Genomic DNA, 23,985 nt, shown 5'->3' on the forward strand with positions numbered 1-23,985 from the left:
GCTGCTCCCACTCTCTGCTTGTGCAGTGGCGACGGTCAGAAGAAGAGGGTGACAACGAGCAATGTAACAGTCAGGTAGCCCTTACGTGGAACTTCAGCATTCATTGGATTTATTTTAATTTAAATCTGTTTATATTAAATAAATTCGTGTAGAATTTAAGTTCATCAAATAAACTTAAATTATTTAATCAAAACAAAATTATCACAAGGTTTCGGTTACTCTTAAAGGGTTTGTCATTTGTGAATTGTAAACTGCTTCCTGAACCCTACTTCTATAACTTTTATGTGAATCATGAAGAGGATAAGATTTGTGTTTCTTTTGGCATGTGATGTATCTGTCAAGGAAAGTAGTAATATATGAATATGCATACTATGCAGTTATCATGCTTTTCCTTAAATTCATGAATAATCAAATCTGAAAAATTGCTTTGTCCTTAATAAGGTGTCCATGTCTTGTTCTTTGCTTATGTCACACTTTTAGTGCAGAGATTTTAAGAAAGAGTTAGATGTTTTTTCATTTTTGATGAGATTCATCTTTCAAGTTGGTTGTGGTTGTAGTATACCCTTTCCTCCTTGTATCTCTATCACGAAATTAGCAATTTAATTTATGACAGTTCTAGCTAGATGAAGTATTGAATTAACTTAAAATTGTGTCAACTTTGTGAAAGTGAACCTCTCCAGTGCTAGTTTTGTGCAAGATGATTAAATTGTTTGAATATGAAGAGAGATGAATGAATGGTTCGTCAAGCTGATTTAGTTATCATTTGTGTCTCTGTTGGTGTGGCCCTTGGAATTTTGATAGCTTGCCTCATATGTTTTGGCATAAGGTGGTACAAGAAGAGTTCTCATCATAGGTCCGGTTTTTGCGCCAATGAAGTCACCTTTGCTAGCGTTCTTGCCTCTTGTGCTGCTGCTTCTCAGCTTCTTCTCTCCAGGTAGGTTCATGGGCTTGTGACAAAGTTTGGTTTTTGTGGAAATGTGATCCACGTCCAAATGCTGTCACTCGGAATGTAATTGTGAGGCGATATCTTGATGTTGGTGATGCAAAGGAATCAGTTTTCATGTTCTCGCGGATGTTTTTGGCTAAGGTTAGGCCTTTGAAATGTGTCGGCAGGCCTTTCAGACCATGAAATGGGGAAACAGGTTCATGGCTATATCTATCGATAGATACTATAATCAGAACTGCTTTGGTTTACATGTACTCTAAATGTCGTTGTCTTGAGTATGCTATTGAGGTTCTGATGGGGGCAGTTACTAGGGATGTGATTATTTGGAATACCATAATTTTGGGATGTTGTCACAATCATAGAGGCAAAGAGGGACTTGAACTTTTTGGGATAATGCTAGCAGAAGGCATCAAACCAGACCATGTGACCTTTCAGGGCATTCTGCTTGCTTGTGTTGAAGAAGGCCTTGTTGAGTTTGGTGCGGAATGCTTTAAGTCAATGAGCAATGAATACTGTGTCCTGCATCGGCTGGGGCATTATGACTGCATGATTGAACTCTACAGTCAGCATGGATACATGGATAAGCTCGAGAATTTTATGAAGACAATGACAATAGATTGCATAGAAATCCTTTGATTTCATGTCTCTGTTTTTCTTTAGTAGGGACCAAAAAAGGCCCCGTGGTTTTTGTCAGGGACCAATAAGGGCGTTGGAAATCCACGGTGGACCATTCAAATCCGTGTCAGCAAACTAACATGCCAAGTGTGCATCATTAGTTAGGCCGTTGGATGAGATTTAACAAAAGGACTAACGTAGCCTGTTTTTTGTAATTTAAAGGACCACTATGTCCCTTTTTATTGCTAGGGACCAATAAGGGGTCTGTGGATATTGCCAGAGATCAAAAATGTTATTTACTCTAAAAGAAAAATATATGAAAACAAATAGTTATAAAATCATCACCATTGATTCATCCATTAAAATTCTCTGAGATAATCATATTAAATAACATGTGATCCATTTCCAAAAAGAGGAGCATTTGGGCAGGGCTTGCAAAATGAAATGAGCATATGATATTGTAAATGATAATGTGAATGATTGTTTCTTTGTTTGTTTGTGTATCGTTTTGAGAATAGCGATGGTTTTCTCTTCGAATCCCTTAGCCCTCAGCGTTCCCGAACCCGCTTTTGAAAAGTGGCTCCGCGACACCGGCTACCTCGAAATTCTCGACCACCGCACCTCCTCCGCCGCCGCCGCCGCTGCATCCACCACCGCTGACCCCAACTCCTCCCCGATACCAGTTTCCGGTCTCTTCTCTCGCCTCGTAACCCTACTCTCTCTCCTCACTCTCAACCCCTTCGCTAAGCTCACCGCCGATGATTTCTCCGGCGACACCCCTTCTTGGTCGCGCTCCTTCTTCGGGTTCTGCGGGTCTTACTCATTCCCTTCCTCACCCTCCCAAGCTCGCTTTAGGGTCCATGAAAACATCAAGCGCTATGCTCGCAACTACGCCTATCTCTTCATCCTTTTCTTCGCTTGCGCTTTGTACGTACACTCTCCTTTCCCCCCCTCAAAGCTTCCTCCTTTCACATTTTGAAATGTGCAAGTTTGGATTTTTAAGATGTTTTGTTTGTATGGTACTATCTTGCTTTCAGTTGGAGTTTTTCTTTTCTGTTCTATTTTTGAAACATGATATTAATGTATTGGGTGAAATTAGGCTTTTTTTTTCTTTGTGAATTTGGTGTATTTCTCAAGTTATGATGGGTGGTTGTTTTTGATAGTGCAGTGTGGCAGCTTTGGTAATTTCACTTGCGGTTGGTATTAATTTGGTTATTGTTGTGTTCTTTGTTGTTGTTGTTTGATATAACTGCGTTTTTGTTCTTGATGGTTGTAGGTATAAGATGCCACTTGCTCTTGTTGGTTTGATATCTTGTTTGGCATTGTGGGATTTCTTCAAGTTTTCTAGCGACAAATGGGGGTTGGATCAATATCCTCTTACTCGCCAGTGCTTGCTTCGCATCGCCCAATGTGGTGAGCAATAATTTCTTATAGAAAGTATTTTTATTTTCTTTTTCTTTTTTGCTTTTTACTACTTGAGTATGAACTGGTAATCTATTGCCTTTACCAAAGAAAAAAGGGGGAGGGGGTGTTTTTCTTATGGTTTTGCTATAGTTTTATTGGGGATGTAATGTAACAATAACATCCAATAGGCATGTGCTGCCTCTGGACTTTGCTTAAGCTGTGGATTGAACCGAATTCATAATCTTTCCTCACCAGTAATCCCCACTGATGGAACCCCAATCAATTAACAGCAAAAATAATAACAAATACAGTAAAAGAACACTTTGATTCACTTAATAATACATTGGAGATAACTTCTTTGACAGTATCTACCATAACAACAGAGAACAGAGCTTTAACATACATACAGACTCACTACTGACAATGACGGTAGTAAATGACAATGTAGGAAAATACAACTATGACAGAAATATAAACCAAAGGTCTCAACTCACCCTCAAAGCCAAAGACCTAGGCCTCAAGAGATCCCTAGAGATCCTATTCCCATTCCCAATTTCCATTTCACTCAATATATGCCTACCTCACACTCCCACTCTCCCCTCCTTATATCCTATTATTTGAGAATATTCTAGAATAACTCCCTAGTAACTAACTTATTATCTCAAGCCCATCACTAAATATCTCAGCCCATCAAATTGATGGAACCCAGAAAATTATAACTATGTATTTATTAAGTCAAGAGATTGCAAACACTAATTCAAGATAAAATGCAGAAAATAAATACCAAAAGACCTCACTCAGTCTCCAGCCAATATACCTAGGCCAAAGAGATCCCAAGAGATCCTTTCCCAAAACTCCACTCCAAATATTCTGAATACATGCATAAAGTAAACCCCACCCCCAAATCACTTTATATAACAACATCTCTCTCCTCTAACTAACTGCTATGAACTCTTTTGCATTGCTGGACTTGGGCCCACTTGTCATAGCCCAACAATACTCCCCCTCCAAACTCCCAAGTAAGAAGAAGAGATTCACTGACGTTCTCCCTAGGCATGCATGAAATTTTTATGTTATATACTTAGTGGCATAGGTTTAACTAGAAATGTCTTTTACTGAGCTCATGTGGCATCTCTTGTTTTCTGCATATATTTCACCCTCCCTCCCTTTTTTCTCATGTAATGTGTGGTATAGCACATTGCTTATGGATGCTTGGAAAAACATCTCTAACTTGTTTTTGAATCTCATATTTTGCAGCAACAGCAGTTATTCTAATCTTTTCCAATGTTCAAATGGCTCTCTTTTGTGCCATAAGTGTCAGCTATGCAGGTGAGTCTTTCTATTTGTAATCTTACTGCTGCCCTATGCTCTTCCTTAACTGGTCTCCTTTATCTGGCGGGTCCTTAAGTTCAAAAAATCTCTTTAGGCATGATGCTGCATGCTGCATTTCGGAAGTTGACCCCTGCAAAGCAACCTTCCCCGGCCAGAGGTAAGTAGGTAGCCAATCGAAGAAACAGTGGTACACTTGCGTTTATTCAACACATCATACTTTGGTTATTCAAGGGGCTTTTGTACAGAAGATAGTGCTTACAATATAGAATTTAGGGGACGGAATTTCGATAATTTTGATATGTGCAAGAAACAAGATTGATAATATACCAGATAGGCTTTCATTCTAAACATGAACAATTGTGGATTCATGTTTTATACAATATTGGATCCTGCTTCGTTTATTTGTATCCTGCCAAGGATCTAGGCCCCATGTTCTCGAAGTGCACTTTCTCATCCAAATTACAATTCTTTTTTTTTGGTGTAAAAATTACAATTCTTTTAGGAAGCTGTTACGGACTCATTTTAATAACTATGATTAAACCTCAATGAATTTTTAAAATATTTTTGAAGTAAACGTGATAGAACTCCTACGAAGGTGTATGCTAGGAGGAGGTACAGGGGATTATTGGGAAATGTTCTAGAAGAATAGGCTGTTAGAAGAGAGAAGGAGGATGTGCTGACGCGTCTAGTCAGTTAGAGGGAATATAGGAGGGTGAAGGTTGTAAGCATGAGTCAGAAAAGGACTAGGACTTGGATTTGGGAGAGAATCAGTACCTCTTCAATTGTACTGAACCTGTATCTCTGTGTGCAGGGTTGTTAGTCATTCTGATCATAGTAGTAGTCATTTATCTTTGTGCATTGCTTTACTGTAATAGGTGAGACTGTAGTATTGTATTTCCTTTTCATATTAATACAGAAAATCCAGTTATCTGGGCCCAAAAAGGTGCTTGTCTCTTAATTTTCCTAAATTCTCTGATCCAGTCTCATCAAAACGATTGTACATAATTTGTTATTGCTTTTTGTGTTCCTGCTCATTGATATTCTTTTGCAATATTTTGCAAGAAGCTTTCTCTCTACCCTCACTTATGTTCAAGTGAAGTACACTGATTTTGCTGCTACACAGTTTGTTTAGCATATTGTAATTATGAAACGGACATTGAATTGTTTAGAACAATAGCTGGAAGTAAAGCAGGTTTGCGCACTGCTTAGGGAGTACATTGTTTTATTGTATTTAACAAAACTCTTTAAATGTCCATGTCAAAAAAGAGTTGCATTCTTTGGAATTGAGTTTGGATTTGAATTATGAACAAGAAGAGAGCAGATGAGTCTCTGTTCAAAGATAAGTGTAAAAGTAGTGGGATTTACAATATAGGCGGCGGCGGCATTTCCACATAATTACTTCTTTGGCTGCTGTTTTGGAAGGAAAGATCACTTGAATTCATCTGATGAGGTAAACTTTCACTGCTGTTATCCAACTCCATAGCTCCTTGCGCACCTGAGATTATGTCATAGAAGAGCGACGAATATATAGAGCCCTTGCCATCTACCATGGAAGCAATGCTGTTAAAACGAAAGTGTGTACATAGAAATGGTGAAGGTGAGCAGAAACGTAAAATCGTGAAATGTAAAATCGTGAAATGTAAACAAAACGTAAAAATTTATTACGTACCAAAAAAAAAAAAAATCGACATATAAAATCATAACACACCAATAATAAAACAACTTTTAGTATATAGAATCAGAATGGAATCATAATTTATAATTAGTATATTCTAATAATGTTTTTAGTACATAGAATGGAATTATAATTTATAAAACAACTTTCAACAAATGTTTTTAGTATATTCTAACAATTATAATTTATAATAATTAGTAGTAAAAAAATTAAGAAAGGCATTCAAGTAGTGAAAAAAAAAAGGCATTCAATCAGGTGATAGTCATAATACATGTATATAGAATGGAATATAATTTTTTTTCTAACCACATACCCAAATTCCAGATCCAACCATTATGTCAGTAAAAAATGCTAACAATATATGAAGATAAATCACGCTAATAAGTAATAAGAGCAGCGAAAGTGAAAAGATGGAAAGGGGCATACTTTTAAGTTTTAAGCACAAGATTAAGCAAAACTAATGGACCATTGAAAGTGATGCTACAAGATGGGTGCTTGCGAACAAGTGCAGTGACTATGATCGAGCATAAGCACAGCACAGCACTACAAGATGGTGATGTCCCCAGCGATACAACTACATTATCCACTCTTCAAGTTCAATGGGCTCTCGTGTGAGAGGACGTGTTGGGCACTTTCACCCTTTGAGCTAGCTTTTGGGGTGATGTATCCTAATGTTCTTTACAAACGATGCAACTGGTGAAGAAGCAAGGACGACAGCCGAAGCAATAGAGCTGTCTTCGTGTTTTAATTTGAGAAAAATATAATTTTCCCAAAATGCTCTCCGTTTATTTTCTTTTTTTTTTTTCATACTGAATCAACTCGTAAACTCGTCTAGTCAATCGAGTTTATTGAGTCAACTTGGCGTTTTAACCGTTTCTACCCAAATCCCATTTCTACCATTTTTTCGACACATTTTGTGGTAAAAAAATGTAGAAATAGACGTTTTTACATTTCGACACTACATTTTAACAATAATGCATGGAAGAGTCAACTGTTCAATTGGATGGCAGTCCTTACCTTACCACAATGAGATGATGGCAAGGACTCTATATATTTGTCGCTCTTCTCCGACACAATCACAGGTGTGCACGGAGCTATATGGAGTCAGACAGCAGCAGTGAGGGTTCATCTTATCAGATAAATTTAAGTGATCTTTCTTTTCAAAGCAGCAGCTAAGAGAGTAATTCTGTGGAAGTGCCACCACCACCACCACATTCTACCATGAATCTACTCTCTCAGCTGGAAGTTTCATAGGAAGCACCCTACGTCAAGGAAGTTGTGATGCAGTTGCACATTGTAGATCCATGGGAGTGTATATTTTATACTAATTATCTTTTGTTTTAAATTTTATGGGTTGAATTATGGGTTTTATAAGAGTTATGTTGTAGGAAAAATGATTGTGTAATATTATAGAGATTCGTTTTGCGTGCCGTAATTTTTTTTTTCTTCAAAAAGTGTGGGTCCCACAAAATGTTGTGTTTGTAGGAAAATTTATTGTGTCGTGTTTAATGACAAATGCAAATCCCTTGAACTATTAGTTAAAGAGGTATGCTTATTTTTATTTGGGTTTGGATCATACGTTGGTGTACCTAAAAATGAACATGAACCTATCATGGTAGTAGGAGTCTTTAAATTGGAGAGTATGATTTCACGCAAGTGAATAGATCTTGGTTTGACTTGTTATGTGACATCATCATAGGATTAAATATATGCTATCACTTCAGTTTTCTAGCCATAGCTATTATTTGATGAGGAGGAGCGTTCTTGTGTCTATTAAACGCATCACCAATAGCAACTTTCTTCTTCATGAGTCTATCTATGGGTTTTGAATTATTTACATGACAATGTCAAATTCTCGGAAGCTGTGACAATCATATGTTTTTTCTTGAATTATCTTTTCACTCCTGATTTTGATTCTTTTCCCTATAAATATTTCTGTTGCTGGAAGAGCGTGATGAATAAAAAACGAAAAAGTGGTTGAATAGAGAGCATAAGTTTTGTCTTTATTTACGTTTTCAATAATATATATGAACCAGTTTTGTCTTTATTTACGTTTTCAATAATATATATGAACCAAACTGATTTAAATTAAAAAAAATTAAATTAAAAAAAATTAAATTAAAAGCCATAAAGGGTTGAATAAATTTATTTTTGTTTGATTTTACTTTTGTAAAATTAATTTGTTTGGCTTAATTTTTCTTTTCATTTTGGAAACCAAATAAAAATAAAGTGGACATGTATAATTAGTTATACATTTTTCATAATTTAATATTTATGGATAAGTAAATTTGATGTAGTTTTATATAAAAAAAAAACTCGGGTTAATTCAATTATATATATTAATCATGTCTTTATTGAAGTTTTACGATAAATTTGTTGTTGATTACATCATAAAAAACAAAAACAGTGAAATTAAATTTATATTTATCATAAACAGAATTAATTATAAACTGATTGAATATAATAGAATCAAATCATTAATTAAGAAGAGTTCAAATTAATTGAGTTTTGAATTAAAAATACATGATTAATTTTTTATATAAAAATTAATTACTTTAATTCAAAGTATTTATATTTTTAAAATCAAGCAAACTCGAATTGTAAACATCTTATAAGTACAACTTTAAATTCACAAACGGGCATGTCAATAGCTTAAATAAGAAATGAAATTAAGAAGGTTTCAAAAAAAAAAAAAGGAAATGAAATTAAGAAAAGTATAGTAGAAAAGAATATTTGTCATTTTATAAAATATAATTTTGTGTTATTTGACCATATTTTGGTGTAAATTTTTTTGGTTTTTTACATTCTTTCTTCTCCACAATATTTTCTCCTTTTCTCTTCTTCTAATTTTGTGAAGGAGAGAAAATATAAAAAACCAACAAATATATATTAAACAGAAAAATATTTCTGCAGTTACTGCAGATAAGTTATCTGCATTCACTTTTAAAACGATATTATTTTGAGATTGAAATATTAAAAAATTATAATTATAAAGACTATAATAACCCTGAGATAAATTAAAATTACAAAAATAACATAATTTCCGTCCCAAAACGACGTCGTATTGGACTTATTCCAGATAACTTATCTGCAGTAACTGCAGAAAAAACGAACCCTATATTAAAAAACAACTGTTTCACTTAAAATAACATGAATTTGTATTCTTTAGAGTGACAAATATTTTTCTCTTTTTTTTTAGAAAAACATTTATCATTTTAAATGATACAAATATATTGAATATTCTATTAATAAAATTATAAACCGTAAATAATCAATTCAATCAAAAAGCATAAATTATTCGGTAAAAACACATGCATTAGTTACAAAAAAAAAAAAAAAAAACATACATTATTTTATATTATTCATTAACACAAACACTCAAAGATTACTTAAGATTCCAGCAGCATTTGTACAACTTTGGTTTGTAACCACAACCCCACCCAAGACCAGCGGTGGCACAACCATATCAGGAGCATGATTGATGAGTTCTAAACAGTAATTTACAAGAGGTATTATATCTTCTGTCATGACATCAAGAGCAGCACTATAATTCCTTTCTTGAACATAGTGTGCAACAGGCAAAAACATTTGTTGTGCCTTGGATGAATATGCTGCACAACCTTTTAGAACGCTTGTCAACAAGTTGGTAGTACTATTGGGAATAAGCTTGAGTGAGTCCTCATGCAAATAGGTTGTGTCCTTCTCTGCACACTTCACTGCTATGAGGGCAAGTCCTTGACTATCAGCTGAGTTGCTCTTAGGTTCTGCTTCCAAACACCCTTTGCAATTATCTGGCTTTTCTGTTTTGGCACATAAGGTGTTGATCAGATTCTCATCTGATTTTATCATGCCAAAGCAGAAGATAAAGATAGCTAGGAGGAGGAGGAAGAGGGTGTTGAAGGAACTCATCATATTTTGTAGCTAATGTTGATCTGAATTTGAATAATCTTTGTATGGTAGTGTGTATATTTATAAAGAAATAAGATATGTGTGCTCCACAGTTCTCATGACATGATATATTATAATAAGGTGCATAAATAAGAGTACATCTATTCTTAATTTAATTTTAAGTATGTCCAGTATAGTATATTGATAAAATACTACCTCTACAAGATAATATGATATGATCTTTATTATATTTTGTTATTGTATAAAAAGGTCTTAGTTATATTTTTCTTGAAAATTGTATGTTAAATAATGGTTTATATATATTTGATTTTTCTTATAGCCTTAATTTTTTAACAGATATATATATATATATATATATATATATATATATATATATATATATATATATATATATATTCTGTTTTAAATGGTTATACATCACATTTTGAAAAAAAAATTATAAAGTTATATTTTATACTTAAACTTATAAACATGTTCGTTGATAAAAATTATTAATACTTAATTTCAATATCAATTTATTATAAATAATTTTATCATTATTTGAAACGTGGATTATATTTAAAAAGATACGTAATATTTTCTTTACCAAAATTATTGTTTAATATTATTTGAAATAACTCAGTTACATACTAATTAAAATACGATTTATGAGTAAAATATATTTGTGATATAGTATGACATATGATATAATTATATACATAATATTTAAATAAATGTTGCCATGTCTTATTTTAAAAAATAAAATAAGATAGAAAAGAAATTGGAACTAATTTAGAAGCATAAATATATAATAATATAAAAATTATAAATAAAAAATTTAATTTAAGATAATTAAGGAAAATAGTTATAAAAAGTGTGAATATATATGGGATAGGATCATTTGATACTGTTGTCAAATTTAAAATTTGACACCAAATCCTAACCTTTAATTTTCGTCAATCAACGATTATCATTTATTGGGAATCAAATTTATTAATTAATATTAATTTCTAATAATATATATATATATATATAAATATAAAGAGAGTTATATTTACTAATTTTTTATTTATAAATTCAACTATATATTCTAGAAAATACGCACTTAAGTGTTTGTATTTCTCGAAATACATAATTGAATTTGTAAATAAAAAATTTGTAAACAAAATATTTCCCTATATAAATATGGTAATAATCTCCTTAATAATTGTTGGAACTTGGAAATTTCCAGCTATCAAAAGATGTGGTCTATCTCCACATATATGGAAGTGGATTTCGAACTGCAAGCTGTGCCGACAAATTAGGTTAATGTGAAAATAAATAATCACAAGTGATTAATCAAATTACTTAATTAACTAATTAATAGTTGACCCTCCAAGTTCCATATTGGCTAATCCCTAACTCGTGTTTTTTCAATTAGTTGTCTCATATTAATTTACATTGTGCTTCCCCACTTTTGGTTAGTCTTCTCAATGTTTAACTAATAGTCATGTTATACTATCCATTTTCTACTATATACACAAAGCTTTAATTTTCCTAAGGAGGCCATGACTTCTGCCAAAAAAATATTATGTTTATATATATGTCATTGATGGAAGTCAAATCTGTTAATTTTGAAACAATTAGGATTAAACCCACTTTTTACAGTGGAAGGAAGGGCACTTTCATGTTGATTTAGTTATGGTATAGGTGCCAAAAATCCAGACTCTAGAAAACCAGATTAATAAAGTTTAATCAAGTAAAAAAGTTGATCATTTAAATGTAATTCGTGGAAACTTTAACAAGAGAATTTAGAAGGAAATTTAATTTTAACGTTTTATTAATGTAAAAAAAGTTTTATATTTGTATGTAATAGTATATTGTCATATTATTTAATGAATTTGACATTATTTCATACTATTAAGAGATTCACAACTTTTAAAAACATTTTATTTTATAATAATGTATTAAAAATAAGGGTAAAAGATTTCTCCAGTCAATGGATACAAGTTATCTCCTAAAACGACGTCGTTTTGAGACATAAATCAAGGTATTTTTGTAATTCTAATATATTACAGGGTCATATTAGTCTTTATCATTATAATTTTTTAATCTTATAATATCAAACGACGTCGTTTTGAGCTCACTGGAGATAATTTTTCTGCATAAAATGGTTATTTAAAGATGATAATGGTGTAAGATCTTTATCTTAAGAAAGTATCAAATATTAATTCAAAATTAATTAGTACACTTATATTTTTTATTGTTGTTAAGTAAGCACTGGAAATAGTAATAATCCATAACTTTCGACGACATGACTTCCATGCTTGCACATTTAGAAGTCAAATTCCCATAATACGTTAGGTGCCACACTTGTTTGCATCCCCACGAATTCACTTCTACTCCTCTTTTTTTTTTTTTTTTTGTATATATCTTTTTTTTTTCCTTTTTTTTATTTTTTGTATATATCTTTTTTTTTTTATTTTTTTTTCATAACATAGAGCATGAAGGATTTTACCACTGAGTCTAAAATATTTTGCCTAGAAATCAAACCAACAACCTTTCAACCACAACAATCCATTCTTTGAACATAATCTGTTTACCAACTATGTCATCCTTCATAATTACTCTCCCCCTTCTTTGTCATTGCAAATTGACATTTGTTTTTGGGGTTGATTAACTCTAACTGTTTGTAATGTGTTTGGATTGAAAAGTGTTTCAGATTGGATTAGGCCAATATCCATTACGCATTACAAAATAAATATGTTATTCCGGCAAATACTTTTCATATCACCCATAAATAATAACTTTTGATATAATATTTTTCTTACGACATCTCTTTCATAAACTATCGCAAATTTATTAGTAACCTTCGATGATACGTTCACAATTCACATATATACGTTTTTGCATTTGTTTCGCAACTCATGCTGCTATCCTTTCAGGTAGACCAGGGGTCCAAGGAGCTCTCTACATACTTGATTTTATCCTTCACATAGAAGAGAACAAATAAAATAAATCTTCAATTTTAATTTTCAAAAGATTAAGATGTCACTTTATTAGCCTTTTAAAATCTTGTCATTAAATTAGTTTCTTCAAAATTGTAAAATATCACTATATTTGAATATATTTTTCATCAAATTATTTTCTCAAAGATACATAATTATTATCAAATTAGTGCTTAATTTTATATTAATATTTTAGTCTTTCATATAAACAAATTTGGTGACAATTTTGTATCTTGGAAAGATTAATTCAATAAAAGAATTTTAGAAGACTAGTATCATAATGTTTTATCTTTGACAGACTAATTTAGTGACGCAAATTTTCAAGGACTATTATGACATAATTTAATGTTTAGATGACCAAATTGAAAAATTACCCTTATTTATAGAGTTTTGCTAAAAAGTGCCTTGAGTCATTTGCTAAAGAATAAAAATTAAAAAATATTAAATAAAAAAAGAATATTTAATATAATAAAAATTAATATTCTATAATAAAATTTTTAAAACTTTTACTTTTCATTGTAAAAGATACTATTTTTATTTCTTTGACACATGCCCTTGCTTAACAAAATACTATTTATATATTTAGTATCTTGCATCTCTACATGCATAACCGGTTCGGTTCCTTTTTTGAGAAGAGATATTTGTGTCCATTGCTTTTTTTCTTACTTTTTGGTTCAATAACCAAGTGGTATTCTGAAATGGCAAATTTTTTTAATTTTACACACAAACAGAGATTACTATGCAAATCAAAATGATAGACAAATTTTTTAAAACCTCCTACCATATATGGTCAACTAAAAAACCCATCTCAACTTTGTCGGTCATCATAAAACAAATCTCCTACCAAACACCCCTTGGAAATAAATTGTTAGCCTATATAGATTATGAGTTATTTATTAAAAATGTTAATTCATTTAACTTATTTAATTAATTTAGAAGGAGATTATATTTATGACATATTTTCTCTCACAACTTGATATAATCATTTTTATAGTTGTTGAATCAAAATCAAATTAACAAATCGTTGATTTGATTTTAATCCAACAACTATAAAAATAATTATGAAAGGTATTAAGAAAAAATATGTTATAAATATAACTATCTCTCCCATTAATTTATGGGTTCCCTTTTTCTGCAGTTAGTTACTGCACATAAGTTATCTGCAGTAAGCCTAATACGACATCGTTTTGGGACAGAAATCATGGTATTTTTATAATTTTAATTTATTTCAGAGTTATTATAGTCTTTATAATTATAAATTTTTAATCTTCTAATCCCAAAACGACGTTGTTTTGGAAGTAAATGCAGATAACTTATCTGTATTAACTCCAGAAATATTTTTCTGTTAATTTATGTTAAAATACTTAATTTTATTATTTAAAACAAAAAATATAATTAAAATAATATTTAAGTAAATGAAAAAAGAAGAAGAGAAATTCAATAATATTGGTGGCTCCCTCCAAAATTCTCCTTGGTTGGAACTTGGTTCAATCGGAGAAGCAGCATGGCTTCAACTTCACATGGCCATGGCGGCGGCGCCGCACGAATAAAAAACGCAGCTTCAACCTTCTGCTCCGATTCTCAGCCTCTCATTGCTGTAATTTTCAACCCCTTTTTCTTCAATGCATTTTTAGGGTACCCCTTTATTCACTCAACTGCTTTCTTCCATGTTTCCTCCAAAAGGAACATTTTTTAGGGTACCCATTATCGTTTATGACTGACTGGGTTGCATTTTTCTGGTTTTGCTTTAGGATGTCCGTAAAACTGTGGGTTTGATGAAAGAAATTGCAGTTGAATTTGAAAAGGACAACCTTTCTGATAAGGTTTTTTCTTTTTTCTTTTTAATTAGATATTGTTGAATTTATTTGTGTTTGAATGGGAAGTCCAAGCTTATTTTTAATTTTTGCAATATTGATCATATGGCGAGTGAAAACTGTTTCAGGTGAAGGAGCTGGAAGATGCGGTTGTTGAGTTAGTGGAACTATCTGAACGCAGTGTGCATTTTTCATCAGCAGTTCAAGCTGTTGCCCACAGATACCAGCCTGCAGAAGAGGTTTTGCAATGTGCATTGCATATTAACAGCTTTTGTTGGTCTTATAAACTTTTATATGTTATCATTTATCATTTAACCCTCCCTTTTCTCCAAAAACTAACTTGCTTGTTGATGTTCCAAATGCAGTTGACAAATTTTCATAAATTGTTTGAGGATGAAGTTTCCCAGTTTAAAGCCAATCAAACTTCTGATCTTACTAGACATCCCTTAATACGCCAATTTAAGGAAGCTGTGTGGGTATGTTTCTTGTCACTCTTAATTGTTGAAAGATTCCCCCCACCCTTTTCCTTGCTGTTACTATGTCGATGAAGATATCGATCAAGTTTATCTTTTGGCCGGGATTACAGTGGTCTCTTCCCTAATTTCTTAGTTTAAAAATAGTGTACTATCATTTCCTTACATATATCTTGTTCATACAATGAGTAATGGTGATTGACTTTAAAGATTGGGAAGCCTACCACTTATCTGGAGTGTTCTCTTTACTGCTAGCAGTGATTTTAAATTCTGGCGAAGGTGGAGATGTAACTGTTGTCTCTGGTTAGAACATGTTCTTGCAATGACATAAGTTCTCATCATTTTCTTACAAGACTGGGATCCCATTCAATAGAAGGATGCCTTCCCACCATTGGATATGTTTATATAAGATTTATGTTTCCCAATAAGGCAACTTGCAGAATCCGTTATTTGCAATGAATATTCGCTGTCAACTTTCTCATGAGTATATGATCTCATAGTTTCTTTCCCTGACACACATGCATGTGCACATATGTACTGAGAGAGAGAGAGAGAGAAAGAGAGAGAGAGATGAATTAAACTCTGGTTTGCACTTTTCACATTCTAATATGGATGTCACTTTGTAATATTCTATTTCCATGATCCTGTTTGAAAGAAAAATTGTTAATGTAACATATGCAATAGTATCTTACTACTGAGTACTGATGCTTTTTTAAGTTCCTTCTGTAAGAATGTTGTAAACTGAATTCCTGTAACAATATAATGTGCTTGTTGTTTGTCTCTGTCTTTAGAATGTTCATCATGGGGGACAGCCAATGCCCGGTGAAGAGCAGGAGGAAATTGTAATGACCAGTACCCAATCTAATATTTTGAATAATAATTGTCCATTGACTGGAAAGCCTGTTACCGAGCTTGAGGAACCAGTTCGCAGGTACCATATGAATCATTGCAAATATTGTTATTTCTGTGAATAATATATTCTTTCTATATTAATAGTTGTAGTTACATTTTTTTGTTTTGTGTTGTTTGGTTTTTTCCTTGAAAATTTACATAATTTGATTGAATAAATTATTTTTCCTCCACGAAGTTTATTTATTGACATATATGTAAATTTGCAATATATGCATGTTTTTTCATTTGGTGCATGGATAAATGGAAAAACAATCCTAGTTTATGGTGTGAGAAAATTGATTGCAAAATGGCAAGTATAGTGTTCGGTAATTCTAGGCTTAATCTGCAGTTGATTTAGCACAAATTTTTCAGAAAATGCTTTTTGGCGGACTATGGTGTGTTATTAGAGTCTATGCTGCTGATATATCTAGGAGATAAGATACAGCTTGTCTATATTTTTTTAAGATCCTTTACCTCCCCTCTCCCATAGTAGGGATATAAATGGGTTGGCTTTGGGGTGAAGGATGAAGGATCCATACGCGAACCCAATAAGAAATATATGTTCTATCTGTTTGTTTCTGTCTCTATGTCCATTTGGCTGTGCCTTTTCTCAGCTGTACCTGAACCCAAATAATTGATTTTAATATTATACAAAGAAAAAAAATAGTTCATCATTGTTATTTTTATATTCGTATGTGTATTTGTGTAAAAGGATGCAATATATATATATCCATACCAATGTCTGAATAAAAAGTGTTCCTCCTTACCTGCATCCATGTGCAACTTTTCTCACCGATACCTGCACTGAACTTCGGACAATAGATCGGGTAAACAGGTGACCCTTATCTGTTCACAGTAAATGAAGTTACTTTTTAACTGTTCAAGCTTAACTTGTTCAATGCTCAATTAAGCTCGATTATATAAATAAGTTAAACTCAAGCCTTATATGCTCAACAAAAGCTTGCGAATAGCTCGTGTGTGTGTGTGTGTATTCTATAATAATAATAATTTATTTATCACTATTACTTAGTAAATTGTAGTTCTATCTAGAGAAATCTAATTTTATTTTACAATCTACTACTTTTCCAACTAAATTTTCAAAGAGTTTCATATTCTGTTCCTATTTTTGCGTCATCTTCTAGCATAAAGATGTCTACCAAATACTAAATTTATAAAATCATAAAATACTTCAAGGAGAGATTTGATAAAAGGAAAAAAAAAAAAATCTAAAAGTTATAAGCAAGCTAAACAAGCCAAGCTAAATTTTTTGAACAAATCGAATCCAATATTTAAATTTGTCCCGTTTAAATAAATGAGTCAAGCTTGAGTATCATCTTTTTTCATAAGCCAAACTTGAGCATCAAATGCTCTACTTGTTTAGACCCCTAGATACACCCTTGACGTGGGGGGCTGTCATATCATATAGATTAGATATGTATGGAATCTGCGAAGATTTATTTTTACAGATGTGTATGAGTGGTTACAAAGATCAAGAGTCATTATGCACACAAAGTTAAATGTAAGTTATGGCCGTTGAGTTGTTTCCTTTAGAGACATTGCTTGAAGATGGAACCTTCATGGTGAGGGATAGAGTTGCATTGCCATGTTAACTGCCACTGAGGAGACAGGAGTAATTGTTAGTATCAATGGTGTTTAACTTCCTTTTATATTAGTATGAGATAAAAGATTGGTGGAAGTTTATGTATTTACACTGAAATGCATGTTCTATGCATGGAAGTTCTTGTGAATGGATTAAGATATTGATAGATTATTTTGTATGTTACTCATGTTTCTCTTTCATTGGTGCAGTATGGAATGTAGACACATTTATGAAAAGAAAGTAATAATGCGATATATAAAGTCAAAGCAACAGCAATGCCCAATATCAGGTAGATCATTGTTGTCTGATAACCTTCACATTAATCCTATGCCCCCACAGCGTTTCTTTTTAACCAAATCTTTGTGTATCAGGTTGCCCAAAGATATTGCATGCGGATAAGCTGGTGCATGATCCGTTGTTACTGGTTGAGATTGATGAAATGCGCAAAATGAACAAAGAAACCGACGTAGAAGATTTTACCATGCTTAATGAAGATGAGTGATTAATAGAACCAACTGCTGATAGGATTTCTTCTGTAAATTCTGATAGTTATCCACTTGATGTACTTGTGTTGGTCCATCATTAGTGTTAATATTTTTGGGCTGTGTACGTTTCTTTTCAGTGAAATTGTAATATCCTAGACTGCTAGACATGCCAGACTGGTTAATTGAAGTGGTTTCAACTTGTAAATTTGCAACATTTGCATACATTAGTGAAGTTTCTATGATGGCTTTGTATTCCATAATTTTATCTCATTGCTCAATCTTATAGCCTGGTGCCCCATGCTTTGCCTGTTATCTTTTATCTATTATTATTATTGTGTTCCCACTTCCTATTATATACTTATCTGGTTACTAATTAGAATTTTAGAATAGAAGAGTTTGTTGCAAAATAGAATATGGAATTAGAGATTATTTGATCGCAGCTACCTCATGCTTTCACGGGTATGACCACTAGTTTCCACTCCAACAATCAACCTCTGCCCTTGGCATGCCATGACACGGAGCACCATATCACAGTAAAATTCTCTAAAACAGCATAGTTTGTGCATTTAATATGTTCTAAAACAAGCATTGCACATGAAGTTTCATGTTTAGTTTTTATAAATCACGTATGTATGTACACATTTTAAATACATATTTACATTGGGTTAAAGATTTTTCATGTTACATGAGAAGAATATCTTATCCTATACATACAACAAATATGTGGGTCCCATTGAAAAGAAGAAAGAGAAAAAAAATTTAGTGGGACCCAGATGTGTGTGTAGGAGAAGAAATTCTTCTCATATAATATGAGAAGTCTTTAACTCATTTATATTTTCAGATAAGCATACTAACAACTTTGCTGCTGCTGCAAACCAACCTGTTTGTCCATCCTTAGATCATGAGAATAGGACATTATTGAGACTATCTGAATCAGTAACTGTTGGAAATTATGAAGTGGTGATTGGAGAATTTGGGATGTCGAAAGACTTGAATAAATCCATATGCACACACTCTCTGGTCTTTTCTGAAAATGGACTTCACACTTCCTGGGAACGTGAGAGTGTTGAGATTGGTAACTTCAGCACAGTGTCTAATCAGCCTCTTAGCGTGTCCTCAGTAGAGACTGGTGTTAAATTAAGTGATGTTAAAACTGGTAAACATGAGAATGTTATAGATATCAATGTCTCTTCAAGCAAGGATAGTGGTGCTGCTGAATCTAGGAATATTTGCTTGTATCAATGTTGCCCTGGATGTCTCTACAGCATCTATCATTTGACACAGAAAGTGCTTGTTCGCTAGTGGAAGATGTCCATGATGCTGTTGCATACATTATTATTTCAGCAGTTAGAAAATGTTATCTGGCAGAAGATTTCAGTGATTTATCCAGTGAAATCTTAATGCATGAAGTTTACATAGGACATTTATAACATTTATAACTAAAATTTATGTTTATCTCTTCCAAAAAAATAAAATAAAATTATTTTTATCACTTATCTAGGCTTGAGCCTTGCCCAAAACTCCACTTATAGATATTTAAATTATCATTTACTATCACTCTTCCACATTTTACCGTTTTATTTCATGATGCATATTCTTTCAAATGTACAAAGAAGAATCCTTTATTTATAAAAAGGGGAAAACGTTTCTCCTTTTAAATGATATAACTTTGTGTCATCTTATATTCTAACCGTTGATTTCCTTTAATCAACAGTTAGGATTTATTGAATTTTATTACGAATTACTAATTAATTAAGAAGTTTAACCCAATAAATTCGAACCGTTGATTGGCGAAAATTAATGGTTATGATTTAAAATAACATAAAGTTATATCCTTTAAAAGGATAAATATTTTTTCCTTATAAAAATATTAGAAACAGTGTTCGCTAAAATTGGGGTTTTTTTCCGAATGAACCAATAATATATATTGATAGAAATAAAAAACAATATTTTTCTAATACATTATTTATTAAATACATAATCGTATGTAATCGGAATTAAATGTACACTATTATTAAATATATAATATTCTGTATCATTCGGAACATGAATATATTGTGATACCAAAATATTTTTTTCCCACAAATTATTTTAAACACATCGACCAGGAATGCCAGTAGAAAATTATTTCTCTTAAGAAATAAGAAAAAACAATAGAATAAATGTTATGCACATTTTATCTTATTTAATGATAAGTTCTATTACAAATTATGAATATGTACTAATTACTAGATTCAATAAGTACAATATGAAAATTATTGACTCGAAAATTAACAAATTTTTATTAGTAATTATAAAAACTTATATATCTTAAAAATTTAAAAAATATTCTAACTTAAAAAAAAAAAAAATGGGAGACAGATCCAATCTCTATCAATAGCCCAACCCAATTTCATAAAGGCCCACCTGAAATTCATTAGATCCAAAAGACTATTCTACCCTCTTAGGTTTCGACTAATATGAACTACTCACTTCCCTAGCTTATGTAAACACGCGCCTCATTCTTCATTGAGCAGAGTCCATAGCCGCAGTTTGCATCGTTACCTCCTTAAACCAAAACAGGTAACGGAACAACCTTATCCTTATGTTCTTGTTCTTTTCATTATGTTTCATGTTCATCAAATCTGTGGTTTTGATGAAGGAAATTACACTTTAATCTTCTTCATAGCTTTTTTTTTTTTTAATTTCATTAAATTTCTTTGTGTTTGATGGGAGGTCCAAGGTTATTTTTTTAATTTTTATTCTGATTAGAAATAATTTTGATTGTTTAAAAGCAAATAATTAAATTCATCTTACTTTTTAGTTTTTAAGTTTAATGAAATTTCACTTTGTGTGTTTAGAATTTTCCACATCTTACCTAGCCTCTGATTCGCGACAATGGCGACCCAAATGAGTAAGAAGAGAAAGGTCAGTGTGACCTAGGAATGGAACACAACCTTCATTTCTTTTTGTTAATTTTTTTTTTGTTTAATGTATTTATGTTGTTAAGGTTTCTGAACCTGGGACTTGTCTATATATGTAGTTTGTAGCTGATGGAGTTTTCTTTGCTGAGCTGAACGAGGTTCTGACCAGAGAGCTTGCTGAGGATGGATACTCGGGTGTTGAAGTTAGGGTTACCCCTATGCGCACTGAGATCATCATCAGAGCCACTCGAACCCAGGCTGTTCTTGGTTTGTGCTTGCTTACATTCATTCTTCAAAGTTTTAATTTTTCATTATTTTAGGGGAATCTAATGTTGTTGATATACAAGGGTTTGATTTGTTTTTGTTTTGTTTTGCTTTTTGTTTTGGTGTTTGTGGAATATAGGTGAGAAGGGAAGAAGAATTAGGGAGCTTACCTCAGTGGTACAGAAGAGGTTCAAGTTTCCAGAGAATAGTGTGGAGTTATATGCTGAGAAGGTTAACAACAGGGGTCTTTGTGCTATTGCTCAGGCAGAGTCTCTCCGTTACAAGCTACTTGGTGGACTTGCTGTCCGGAGGTATATATGCTTTAAATTAGTAATTTAGATGTGCAAAATGAATCATATATTGCTTACATTTAGTGTAATAATTTTGGATTGTTTCGTTTTGTTATTATTCAAATGTGTGTGTGCTTGGAGGGTCAATGTGCTGATGGCTTCTCCATGGTATTCTTGATTTTGTTTGATGTATCGAGTGTAATAACATGTTGCATTCAGTTGACTATTTTCTATCAAGGAATGTGATGAGTTTGGAATTCCTTCTCAAAGTTGAGGTGTAGAAGGTTTCAATTATTCTATTTATGGTTTTTGGACGTGAAGGACTGACCGGTTGTATTTTATGGATGGTCATATTTTACGGCCATGTGAATTTGTTTTCCTTGGAGAATATATCTCGTTAGTCATCTATAAAGCAGATTGGTGTTCTGTACCAAGTTTGTGTCGGAAGATGACGAAATTATTTCATGTCCTCTATTTCATTAAAACTCATGAAATTCTGTTGTATTCATGCAGTATAACATTGGGGGATACATGTTATATTTCATACCCTGTATTGTTTGTTGGCAAATTGTAGCATACCAAGGTTTTTTCAGTTTTAAGTATATTCATGTAGGATGGTATAAATAATCTGCCCGTGTTGTTTAATCGAGGTCTGCCTTGAGTTGATTTATGTATGTACTAGTTCCTCGTGTCTTTCTGTAACGAAATATTTCCATATTTTGTCAAAACTCTTCTGTGTTTGTGGTAACATTATAAACTTAAAATATTTGTTTCAGGGCCTGCTATGGTGTTTTGAGATTTGTTATGGAAAGTGGTGCCAAGGGATGCGAGGTTTGTTCTACAGAAGCAGCTTTGAACTCCTGTTTTTTAATTGCTTTATGTAATGATTTGGTTGTAATTGCTGTTTGATCTGAGCAGGTCATTGTTAGTGGAAAATTGAGAGCTCAGAGAGCCAAATCTATGAAATTCAAGGATGGTTACATGATTTCTTCTGGTCAACCGGTCAAGGATTACATTGACTCTGCAGTGAGACATGTGCTCCTTAGACAGGTTTGTTTCTATTCTCCATAGATAACTGATATAATTTGTTTTGGCACTTGGATTTTTAAGTTCTTGATTCATTTTTGTTTGTTGTGGGTTGATGAAGCTAATCATTTTCTCCTGTCTTTTAGGGTGTTCTCGGTATCAAGGTCAAGATCATGCTTGATTGGGATCCTAAAGGGAAACAGGGTCCCAAAACTCCCCTACCTGATATTGTCACAATCCATACTCCAAAGGAGGAGGAAGAATACATCCGGCCTGCTCCTGTTGTGGCAAATGATATTGAAGTCCCTGTTGCTTGAAATGTTTTGATTACTGGAGTAGTGACTGATAGTACCTGAGTGGCTACAATGTTTGTTGTCAAAGACTTGTTCAAAATTTTCTAGTTTTTTTATCTGTTTAAGAAATTGTTACACTTCAGTTACGAGTATTTTGGCATCAATCGTTCTAACTTTTCCCTCCCTCTAATGCAGTTCGAATTTTGTTTGTGGTAGACATTATTGATGTTAAATCTGTTATTTTCCTTGTCCTAACAATAGTTTTTTTTTTTTTTTTTTTAATTGAGAATTTACACAATTTGATCGAATAAATTATTTTTTGGTTTCCTAAAGTTTATTTCTTGACATGTATGTAAATTTGTAATGAATGCATGTTTAGTCTTTCACTTTCTAGGCAGAACGGATAATGGAAAAATAATTCTATTGTATGGTGTGATAAAAATGATTGCAAAATGGTAAGTACAATGTTCGGTAATTCTAGGTTTGATCTGCAGTTATTTACTACCAACGTTTCAGAAATTCTTGTTGGAAATGTCATTGAAGGATGTTGTGCATGTTAAGCCAAGTTTCTGGTGAACTATTAGGTGTTATTAGAGTCTATGCTGTTGATTTATCTTGGAGATAAGATACAGCTTCTCTATATTTTGTAAGATCCTTCACCTCTCATCTCTAAAGAATCCATCTGCGAAACCAGTAAGACATGTCTGTATGTCTCAAAATCCTTTTGGCTATGCTTTTTGTCAACTGTACCTGAACTCAAATAACTGGTTTTTATAATATAAAGTGAAAAAGAAATTATAATTTATCAATGTTATTTTTTATATTTCTATGTGTACTTGTGTAAATGGATGCAATGTATAGACCCATTTCCATGTCTATAAAAAGCGGTCCTCCATACCTGCATCCATGTGCAACTTTTCTCCCTGATATGCGCACTGAACTTGGGACAATAGGTCGGGTAAACAAGTTACCCGTGTCCCTTAACATAAAGGTGTAAATGAGTTAAGTTACTTGTTAACTACTCAAGCTTGAGTTAAATTTAGATACACTGTTCACACACCAAGTAGCTTTACATTGTGATAATTGAACCAAGACACTA

At 32.5% G+C, this 23,985-nt stretch overlaps 4 protein-coding genes across 4 annotated transcripts; 3 read left to right on the plus strand and 1 right to left on the minus strand.

Moving 5' to 3' along the window:
- Window positions 1-2,071: 2,071 nt before the first annotated feature.
- LOC133302459 (PRA1 family protein H) lies at window positions 2,072-5,170 on the plus strand. The gene is made up of 4 exons (XM_061502232.1): window positions 2,072-2,488; window positions 2,838-2,974; window positions 4,223-4,294; window positions 4,392-5,170. Exons 1-4 carry the CDS (start codon window positions 2,082-2,084, stop codon window positions 4,460-4,462), a joined length of 687 nt encoding a protein of 228 aa, XP_061358216.1. The 5' UTR covers window positions 2,072-2,081; the 3' UTR covers window positions 4,463-5,170.
- A 4,180-nt stretch (window positions 5,171-9,350) lies between these two features.
- LOC133302450 (uncharacterized) lies at window positions 9,351-9,821 on the minus strand. The gene has a single exon (XM_061502222.1). The coding sequence runs from the start codon at window positions 9,819-9,821 to the stop codon at window positions 9,351-9,353; it is 471 nt and encodes a 156-aa protein (XP_061358206.1).
- Window positions 9,822-14,351: 4,530 nt separating this feature from the next.
- LOC133302465 (E3 SUMO-protein ligase MMS21) lies at window positions 14,352-18,127 on the plus strand. Its single transcript, XM_061502237.1, has 7 exons — window positions 14,352-14,444; window positions 14,599-14,670; window positions 14,790-14,900; window positions 15,027-15,137; window positions 15,926-16,065; window positions 17,835-17,914; window positions 17,997-18,127. Exons 1-7 carry the CDS (start codon window positions 14,352-14,354, stop codon window positions 18,125-18,127), a joined length of 738 nt encoding a protein of 245 aa, XP_061358221.1.
- Window positions 18,128-20,583: 2,456 nt separating this feature from the next.
- Window positions 20,584-23,105, plus strand: LOC133302447 (small ribosomal subunit protein uS3x-like). The gene is made up of 7 exons (XM_061502220.1): window positions 20,584-20,672; window positions 20,951-21,017; window positions 21,133-21,280; window positions 21,417-21,588; window positions 22,344-22,398; window positions 22,486-22,617; window positions 22,740-23,105. The coding sequence occupies exons 2-7, from the start codon at window positions 20,988-20,990 to the stop codon at window positions 22,908-22,910; spliced, it is 708 nt and encodes a 235-aa protein (XP_061358204.1). The 5' UTR covers window positions 20,584-20,672; window positions 20,951-20,987; the 3' UTR covers window positions 22,911-23,105.
- The last annotated feature ends 880 nt before the right edge of the window (window positions 23,106-23,985 follow it).

This window comes from Gastrolobium bilobum, unplaced genomic scaffold, assembly GCF_033153095.1.
Source record: "Gastrolobium bilobum isolate Gb01-03AN ecotype WA unplaced genomic scaffold, APGP_CSIRO_Gbil_v1 utg15844, whole genome shotgun sequence".
NCBI lineage: Eukaryota > Viridiplantae > Streptophyta > Magnoliopsida > Fabales > Fabaceae > Gastrolobium > Gastrolobium bilobum.